The sequence below is a fragment of the Mercenaria mercenaria genome, chromosome 16, assembly GCF_021730395.1.
Source record: "Mercenaria mercenaria strain notata chromosome 16, MADL_Memer_1, whole genome shotgun sequence".
Lineage (NCBI taxonomy): Eukaryota > Metazoa > Mollusca > Bivalvia > Venerida > Veneridae > Mercenaria > Mercenaria mercenaria.
Genome location: NC_069376.1, coordinates 19,278,362 through 19,289,085, shown reverse-complemented (window position 1 = coordinate 19,289,085; position 10,724 = coordinate 19,278,362). Strand labels below are relative to the sequence as shown.

Below are 10,724 nucleotides of genomic sequence, written 5' to 3'. Positions count from 1 at the left end.
GTTAGGAACATCGTTGTTTCCCAATGTATCCATTCTGATTTATAACAGCAAGATGCAGCAGTATTGAGCAATTGGCTGTAAGTTCAAATTGCCTGGGCCGATTTGGCTAGTTATCACTTTGCCGGGGACTTATTGGCAAACACTGTCATCAAGTTCAAGTTTGGTGAAGATCGGACCTACGGACGGACAGACAGAACGACAGACAGCAGGACAGACAGACAGGAGTGAATCAATATGTCTCCCACCACACAGTGCTGTGGGAGATATAGTTTAGACAAATGGCTTTTTACAAGAGTTATGTTACTGTAGAAAAATCCAACTGAATATGATGAATGAATTGTTTGCATAGGACACAATATTGCACATAGATACACTTTCCACTCTGCATTTGGAAATATACATTCACATCACGCACGACATAAATCAACAATCATTTTAGGATTTTGGTAGTTTTTACCTAAATAATTTGTTTCGTATATGTTATGTTTCATAGATTATTTTTTCTAATCACATATCGTCAAGAAATGTCACATGTCTGTAAGGAAACATTCCTGTTTTTCCCCTGCACTCTCCAAGCCATTGTCCATTTGCAAACATCACCCTCACCCTGAAGTAAAAAACATCAAAATAATTATCGACATACATGTAACCAGTCTAGTTAGATTAAGGTAATGTGATGACACTTAATAATGAGACAATGGCCCGGTTGTTCTGACAGGCTCGACTGGATTAAACCAGACCTTGCTCCAATTACGCTTGATTAAAATGCTTTTATCTATCTATCTATTGCTCCAATGATCTTTGCTTTAAAAATACTACTATCTGTCTTCTGAAACAAATTACAAATGGGCCATGAATATGATTTGGAATAAATCAAGGTACAGGTAAAATACAGATTATGAACAATACGGATAAGAATGCTAATTTTGTTTTTAACTATATGTGTCAGTGTTAATTTGTAATACCAGTAGTAGTTTCAAATAATACTGATTAGTATATAAGAATGACTTAACATCAGCTTCAAATAAAGGAATTATGATATAACATTATCGACTACTCAGTCCCAAAATAAGGAAAAAATATGTAACATTTGGCACGACACGTGCCTTAAATACACGACAAAACATTGATTATGACATCTGTTTCAAACATGAAAAAAAGTGATATATTATCGTGCACTAATAATTTCTTGAATTAAAGCATTGTTTATCGTCCAGATATTTTCATATCAGTCAAGCTGCGCCCCCGTGTACTTTACAGCTTAATTCTGAACAATGGTGTTATTCAACGACAAAGTACTGTACTCCTTTAATCAACATTACATCAGACATTACATAAGATGTACATCATACAACAAACATTACTTACATGCAGTGTTAGCTGAGTCTTGTCGTAAGGGTTAGAAATCCTTGCCTTAGTTACTACAGCCTTTGACGGTAACCGCTTTGGGACTGACGGTGGCTGAAATGAGAGGAATTTAACATGACAACTAGATTATAACTGTTCAATTACAGTTACTGCAGCCAAATTGATTAGAAGGTCCTTTTGAACCAAAGAAGCATAGCAAAACAAATATTATAGGCTTGATGAATAATTGGCTAACAAACATACAACTTCGTTCCATCTCTATCATCGGCTTAAGTGGGGCTCTCACCATTGTAAAATGATAAGAAATATCAATAACACTGAATCGAATAAAGTATTTCACCAGATCGCGAGGAAGAAAAAGAAATAAACATTCAATAATATTCAAAATTTGTGTGTTTCAGCTCTAGCTAATTGTTTGTTCGAGTTGAACAGTTCTAATTGTCTGTATTTTTGTAAACACTATCTGACTCATGAAGGACTACCTGTCCAGTAATCTGCCGAGAACCCAAATCACATGGGAGAAATAAGTTATCAGTTTCATCACTGTAAATCTAATGGTTTTTTTTTTCTATGTTTTAATGCAGATGAAATTCAAGAACATGCCAATAGTTGATGATTTGTTGCTAACAATTATTGTAATCTAAATAATAAATGTATCACATTTTTAAATTTAGACACTTTCTGCGAGACTTCCAAAATCCAAAGGAATCGAATACCTTGCAAGAAAGTCTACAGAAGTAAATATGACACAAAATAGGATAAAATTGCAAGCCATATTATACACTCACTGGTGATGCATCTCTAGGTGTCTCTTTACGTGGTTTTGGTGCTACAGCAGGCTTCTCCTTTTGTCCGGAGGCTTCTTCTCCATCCTGCAATGCAATAACAATCATTTCTGTGGGAAGACTTTGATACAATAAATTGCTTTAGACCCGACGATAAATCGCCATACACCCGCTATACTAGAACTTTAGTAACATTAATTATTTTACCTGTAAATGTGTAAGATAAAGTACGGGTACTATTCCAATTCTGCCATCAGAGTCCCTAGCATACCACCATCTGTCCTCCTCCTTTGAAATAATTTCCAGAATGTCACCTTTCTTAAACGACAAATCTTTCGGATTCTGTAAATATTTTAAAAGTGATGGACTCATTCTATCTTTCTTTCATTCAAAAAGAAACTAGCAATCTAATTTTTTTTGCAGCAAGCTACTATAAAAATGTAAATGAAAGGACTGAATGCCATTTTTGTGCGTTTAGACGTGTATAAACCATAAAGGAACTTCTTGCATATCATCACAAAATCGCTAGCTCAATTCACGGATTAGAAGAAATCCCAATGTGTTTTAGACACGTTCCGTCTAACCGCACAACGTAGCATCCAATTTTTAATCAAACCCCTATTTCTATGTGAGGGTATATAGGATATATGTATAGAGCACAATGTTTGGATAAAAGAAAATCAAATCTTTACTAACATATGGTTATCACATTTCTTTTAGTTTAGTCACACAAAATGTAAAATGTTTCTCTGTAACAATGGGTAAATATCTACTTAATATTATATTTAGCAAGTAACTAAAGAGACTGTTGAACAAGGCACTGTTGATTATGTTCTGATCTTTGAAATTGCTACGTAAAATATCAAGATTGAAACTTAAACCATCTTTTGAATTGAAAAACGTTATGTTAAGTAATCTGAATGTGAAATGTTTGTTTTTTCACGGTCTATATGTCTACTTTATAACCGTCGCAAATATCTATAGCTTGATTTTATTTGTCAGTTAGATAAAGTTATGAACGTTTGATATAATCATTTTTAAATTATGATTACTGGACAAAAATACAATCAGGGAAAATTCACCAGTTATATTTATCCCATTTCGTAAATCTGTAAATATGCAGTGTATTGTGTTTAGGTAAAAAACTGTATTTATTTTGACCCGCTTCTAATAACTATACCGTGTTTGAAAGCTTTTTGATTTAAACATTCCTACAGGGTCATATCTGGAAGATACAATTCAGACTAAAAAGAACAGGTGACCAAATTAGAGCAGTTGCAATAAGTTTAAGGAAATGTTTAACTTACATTGCCTTCAAAGTCGGACTTTGTGACAAATTTCTGTCTTGGAGCCTGAAAATTTCAAAAGAGGCAGAGATCAGATTTCAATTATTTAAAGATCTCGAATGCCAATATTTCACTAGAGTATAGTTGTCTTGAGATATGTACCTAAACTATGAAACATCACAAATGGACTTAACCTTTTTTGGTATGCTAACCCTTTCTGAGCTAAATTCCTATAATGAACTTGTCCGTCTTCCAATTTGGACAGTACCATTAACTGTTAAGAGGAGTGCTTTCCAAGAATATACTAACTGAATGGCGAACAGTGCAGACCGTGATCAGGCTGATTATGATCTACACTGGTCGAAAAGGCAGAATCGATTGCGTCCAGCATGATAAGGTTTGAAATTTAAATAAGTCACAATATAAATGTAAATAATAATAGCACATAATCTTATATGCTCCTTCTTTTCTTTAACACAAGTGCAATTGTTACAGGGCGTTTTAAAAATGTATTTATTGCAGCTTCATTTTTGCATGTTTTTTTTTTCATTACGCCATGATTTGTATTCGTTTTTTCAAAGATTTCCTAAAGCAATAATTAACAACTAATACTTGGTATTGAATAAACCAGGTGTATATGCTTTATTTTAGAAAACACTTAATGGACCATTGAATATATGTTAACACATAATGAGAGAAACATTTAATCAAACGTGTGTCTGCTTACCGGTTTTGTGAGAGGAGTCTTATTTAAGTAGTGTGTGGAGTAGAAGTCAACAATATCGGCTACGCTGTCATAGGATTTATCTCCCTCTCCAATATGGAACTTGATATGCCCGTCTACAGGTACACGACGGATAAAGTATTGACTCACTTTTCCGGCCTCCCTGAAAAAAAATCTTGTATTCATGAAAACTGCATCAACTGAAATGAAATATATTTAAAAAGATCCATCCGTTGTACAGGTTTCTAATCGTACATTAACTAAATCCATTATTAGATTGTTTGGCTGTTTCAAGACCTCTCTAATGTTATGATTTAAACGCATGCCAACACTATAAGTTGTCGTTATTTCATTCATTTGAAAAAAATATATTTTATAAACGTCTGTTTGGACAATATATTTTAAAAACGTCTTAGCTCTAATGTTAGAACGGGAAAGAAAAGCTTGTAAACTATCTATGTTAAAAATGTAAAACTTTCGTACTTAACACTGAGAACTAAATTCCCAGGGTTCGACTGACAATCACGTATGAGAAATATACCATCTGCATCTACATGGTCAAAGATTTCATTTGTTTCTTCCCTAGTTAAAGGTCCAAAATACCATCTGGAAATTAAAACAAAATCAAGTCTTCTTTAGTGTTCACATTTGACCAAGGACGTCGGTCACTTTCTATATGAATTTTCCAACTCCAAGATTGAAAAAAATAAACCACACAGAAATAAAAACCTTATTACAAATACCATCAAAGTACATACTACTATTTGTTTCGTAGAACGGTAATTTTTGCTCTAAGTAGAATTACGTACCCTGCTATTAAAGCTATTTGTCTTTATTCAACATTGTTCCCCCGTGCATCAAAACAATATTTGGTCAGCATTTGTAGATATCAATTATACACATTTTCTGTAACTATTGAGTTGATGCAAGGGGGGAACAGAACTTTTAAACAAAAATATAACTACAGGGTGTTCCTAAATGTAAACTAACCAAGACTTTTTTATTCATTAAATACTTTGATAGTCACATACACATTTTTACATCACCTGTTTGTAACTCAGATAACATTCAAATGTTTACATGTATGGTAGTGAGAGAAGCAAATACTGTGAAATCATTAAAAAGAAAAAAACATATCTGCCATCACTTATAACAGAACCATACAGACATGTAAATGTACTTGAAGAACCAAGTGCCAACTTTAATAAAACTGAAAGGTGACTTATACATGTATATCTGTAGCATTCCCACATGTGATGCATCAATAACTTTACATAGTGAACAGTGTATAGTTAAGAAAGTCAAGTAAGTTTAAATAAAGTACAGTTTGTTCGCAAAAATATTGTTCTCTTTTTATTTATTATAGAATTTAATCTTAAAAAAATCAGTTGTTTTTCATAATTTATAGTTATTCTTATACATTATATTTACGAAATTAACAATTAATCTACTTATTAAATAAATCTCAAGAACGTCAATATTTCTGTTATAGTCAACTAAAAACATGGTTTGAAAGATTGATATTTTAAACACTTAATTTCTATGTGCTGGAGTTAATCTTATGATTATCGTAAACTGCCAAACAAGGAAAAACTTAACATGTCATAATACTCTCGAAATTACAATACTTCAAAGCCAAGTATTTTTGTCATAGTTAACGTACACACTAGAATTTGGACGACGTGTTTGGAAACAGTATTGACATTTTTGCAAAGGAAAGCACTCGTTTTTTCTATTTTCGGAGCTTTTTAATATGATTAGAAAATCCGCCAAGTAGATCATTCAAGGAAATAACAAACAAAAATGTTTCATAAATCAAGCGGTTTGCCTCGTTTGAGCGATATCAAAAAGTCACTTGGGTTGGTCACCCTGTTACCGTAACTAATATTGTTACACTGACATCGCTTCAAATATAGAAACGTTTGTCTTACTGACTTAGTCTCTAACAAGTTACATAGAACAAATATTGATATTTCAAAAAAAAAAAAATAAATAAATAAAAGAAGCATTTTACGTTATACTAATGATAAAATGCCTGGATAAAACCTGTTTATACCTCTCAGTGTGCAGATCAGTCATTCTTTCTCCAAGTGTGTGTGTAAATATGTTGCCATCGCTATCTAATGTTAAAAGAAATAAAAGATAAAGTAAACGGTAAAAATGTCATCTATACAAGGAATAAAGTTTGCATAACAAATGTGGAAATTATTTACTTGATATATAAATGATATATACATTTAAATCCTTTATTGAAAAAAAAATGGAGAAAACAAATGTCCTAAATATCATACTTAATTACCTCTCTCATTGTTTGAATCTGCATTCATACAATCTTCCTCTTTGATGACCATATCTAGCTGTGTGTAAAGGGTTTCTATCATTTCACTCTGAAATTCACGAAGATCCGCAAGTTTCTGGATCAAAGCGTGTATGCTGTATGGTGCGGCTCCGGAAGTAGAAATGATTTCCAGACACATATAATGGATATTGAAATCTGTCTCGGCCGCTAAGTTTAAAAGTGTTAAAGAAAGTTGCAGCCTTTTCTTGCGATACTCCAACTCCTCTAAACACACGCATGATTCATTTTCTGATATGTCAATTCTACTGTCGTGTATTTCTTTCACTCCATTTACTTCTGTCTGGTCCAGGGTGTTGCCAAAAACATGCATTATAACTATTCCCAGAAGATTTATATCCCATGTCGAAAGGTCGGCATCCACAGAGGATGCTGTTGGATATATGTGCCGACATTGTTGCTGGTTGCTTATTTTACTAGACAGCATAGCTCTGTTGTTTTCAAGTATGGCATGTAATGATTGTCTTCTCTTGGATGCTTCTTTAAGCACTATGCCTCGCAAAACAAGCAGTCCACCTTCTCCTAACAGGAGTAAGTACCTCAAATATCTCTCACTGTCGGATGCTGCCATTGCTAATTTATCATGTCAAAATCTGCAATCATTAATATTAAAGTCTTTTTGAAAATAATTTGATATGAATGTCAAAGATTCAATCAAAGTTCTCATATTATTCTGATACAAAAAGTAATGTTAAAAAAAGAAAAAGAAAACGAAATTCTCTAGAATTCTCAGGCATGCAGATAACTTGCTAAATACTGTCTGACAAGGATATTTAGAGAGCATAATGTTTAGATAACCACAATAATAAACTTCTCACTTAAGTACTCATTTGAAGCATCGGCTGTCTTAACTTCCTAAGATAATATCCATTGGCCTAAAATTACCTCTAACGTACGGCCAAATGATTTGTTTATTTATTTTGATTTAAAATGTATTTTTTTATGGTGTATGCACTATATATGTACATGTTACTTCTACGATTATCCCTGTCATCAAACTTTTACAAATATTTTTTTTTCACTTCACTGAGTTTTTATGATATTGCAGTTCAAAGATATAAATAAATCATTTAGAACCGTGTGTGGAACCCCAAATGTATGACTTCACATCACGCATGGTTGTACAACAAACATAAAACTAAAGTAATTTCCCTGAATAGTAATACATTTTCATTATGTAGGCATAGGAATAAGAGATCAATATAATTGCACCTTTACTAATCCTACCAGGTGTTCTGTATTACAAAAAGTGCTTCTATTGTGACATTTTGATACAAGCAAAACTGTATTATCTGCACTATAAAATACTTACTGGTATTTCATTTTATTATCGGCTTGTTAAAAGTTAATTTTTACCATAAGTAAGTTGACAAAATCATAGGAACCAGTGATTCAGGGGTAAATCAGACACATAGTAATAAATCCTAAACGATTTTGTTGTGCAAAAATGTATAATATTGTGTTTTAAACCATTTTCGTTTTCTACTTTATTGTGTAATTGCAAGGGAAGTAAACTAATAAATATCTCTGCTTTAAAGTACTAGCCCAAGGCAAGAGTTGACATTCTTTGCGGATCACAACTTTGAATTAAATATTAAAATTTCTGTTATTGATATTAGCAAAACTATCATACATTGAACATTTGTGAAATCATTTTTGTTAATTTCAAGGACTTGGAAATCAATTTCTAGACTTTATTTAATGTATTTCTATCAATGAAAATGTTAGGGTCTATCTCTACATTATGAATAAGGATACTCACCTTTGTATTAAGGGAAGATTTAATCATACAAGCAATATTATTAGGTTATTGAATACTGTTCTGTATTACACAGCGATGTAAAAGGGCGAGTACTCATTCAACAGCACTATTTTTCGGATGTGTATGAGTCCAAATATATCCCGTGTTGACAGGACAATGTAAAATAATAATTTCATTCTGTGTTTTTCAAGAGAAGCAATCAAAGGGAACATGCTTCTGATATTAATGCGGATACTTTTATCGATCAACGGCTTTAAATATGGAGATTCGAATCAACGTTGTCGCATCCTCTAAACTGATAACGGAATATAGTGTATCCATTACGGCAATATTTTGGACGGTTGCTAAGAAAAAGAGGTGAATAATAAACTTACTTATCAGCTTTATTAGCAATTTCCGATTATTTACACTTTCATAATGGTTCGCGTTTAAGAGTTTGTCAAAACTATCGAAATAAAGATAAGATGACTGCATGATCAAAATAATAAAATGATCAGAATTGAATCTAACCCTTTTCTTCAACAAACCTTTGAAAATTAAGACTTTTTTTCCAAGGGAGTATTTTCAATTAAACCAGTATTCACTAAACGCTAGTAAATAAATCTAGGTCGAAGTGATCTTAAACGGTAATTCACTTCCGTTTATTACACATGGGAGTGTTACAGTTTACCATTATTCGATTGGTTATCTCCTCATATGCTATAATAAACGCCCTATTTACCTGCTACATTTTTGTATAACAAAGTTATGACAACGAATCATCCCAGGCAAGTTAATAAGCGAGATAAAATAAACTGTAAAATGTAAATTCAAGTGTATTTTATTTCAATGTGTCCAAATGTTCTAACATCTACCTAGAATTTAGAATTAAAAGTTTTTAATTACAATGTGTTCGTATGCATATTCTACCTACCCACCGCCCATCCATCCATCCATTTATCCATCCATCCATCCATCCATCCACCCACCCCACCCACCCAAAATCCCACCCATGCATGCATCCATCCATAATTTCACCCACCCACCTACCTATCCGTTATTTTATCCATCCATCCACCCACACACCCACCCACCAATCCATCCATCCATCCACCCACACACCCACCCACCAATCCACCCACACACACACACACATCCATCCATCTATTCATCCATCCATCCATCCATCCAGCCATCTATCTATCTATCTATCTATCTATCTATCTTTCAGCTGCTGAGAATGACATTCAGTCCATTAATAAGTAAAGATAGATTAAAGATATGCTAGTTCCAAAATCATATTTGAAAATATGTACAGTAACTTTATAGTGTCTATTTAAACATAAAAATAACATGTTTATATAAATGAAACATGTACGGTGTACAAACAGTACTTAAAATAAAATGTTTCCACCAAATACGTATATAACTACAGACAGTACAAATGTAGAGTACACTGTACCATTAAATGCTGAAGTTTTATTTAATAAACGACTGCTATACATGGCATTTAACTGTTTATGTGGCTCTGCAAAAACAGTAAGTTAGTCAGCTAAATCTTTCATATATTTAAAGCATGTATCCAAAAATAATCTATTTTATTGACTGATGCGCACTGGTTATCTTTTTTTACTAAACCTAATCGTAGAAATGTATGTATCGCGCATTGAAAAATGCGTATCGACATACTGTAGCAAAGTATCCATAAATATGTATAATTATAAATATGTTTACATTGTCATTCTTTCCCTGAAACATCTTTTGCAGACATTTTCATAATAAATACGTAAAATTGTTTAAAAGTAAAGAAAACATATGAAAAAATACCTGGTTAGATATCCGATACCTGATGAAACACTAAAACTTACAACGTAAAAAAGTATAATATTTCACATGTAGACATAAAATACATTTAACTCTTCCTGATTGGGTCCAGGAATGAATCATATTTATGTTAAGTGTGTATACAGATAAGAGTGTTTAACATATCCGCTTCGTTAAATAAATAACCTACACAAAAAGCTATGATAGCTAGGTTTACAAGAGGAAGTTAAATTTGGATATAGATGTACGCTTTGTCACATGCCCTTTTACCTGATCAGTGGCCTGTATAACATAAATTGCAATTTTAAAACGAAATGTTACTTTCTTTAGAAATGTGTTTCAAATTTGTTTTAGTAAAGTTTCCTGTTAGCTCTGATGTGTTGTGGAGGAAGGAACATAATCATATAAAATTTAGATAGTTTCAAGAGTTATCTCATATGTGTGCGTGCGCATGCGCATGTGTTCGTGTTTAGCGTTTTTAACACTTTTTTTTTCAAGCATATAAGCGACGGTTTCTACTTGTAGCAGTGAGCACAATGATCAATTTATAGTGCTGCTGAACTGGTATACGCGCCGTGATAGGATACCCCGCCCAGTCACATTATACTGTCACCGGGCTGACCAGTCCTTGAACTACCCT

General features: G+C 32.9%; 1 protein-coding gene across 2 annotated transcripts; it reads right to left on the bottom strand.

Annotated features, from left to right (window-relative positions):
- Positions 1-1,311: 1,311 nt before the first annotated feature.
- Positions 1,312-10,244, bottom strand: LOC123540451 (uncharacterized). 2 transcript variants are annotated; one of them, XM_053526285.1, is made up of 9 exons: positions 10,088-10,242; positions 6,463-7,112; positions 6,220-6,283; positions 4,647-4,769; positions 4,167-4,326; positions 3,461-3,505; positions 2,361-2,495; positions 2,157-2,240; positions 1,312-1,461 (listed from the first exon to the last, which is right to left on the bottom strand). In XM_053526285.1, the coding sequence occupies exons 2-9, from the start codon at positions 7,088-7,090 to the stop codon at positions 1,324-1,326; spliced, it is 1,377 nt and encodes a 458-aa protein (XP_053382260.1). In that variant the 5' UTR covers positions 7,091-7,112; positions 10,088-10,242; the 3' UTR covers positions 1,312-1,323. The 2 variants fall into 2 exon arrangements, with proteins under 2 accessions (XP_053382260.1, XP_053382261.1); XM_053526286.1 differs by lacking the exon at positions 2,361-2,495 and having other exon boundaries at positions 10,088-10,244.
- Between the last annotated feature and the right edge of the window lie 480 nt (positions 10,245-10,724).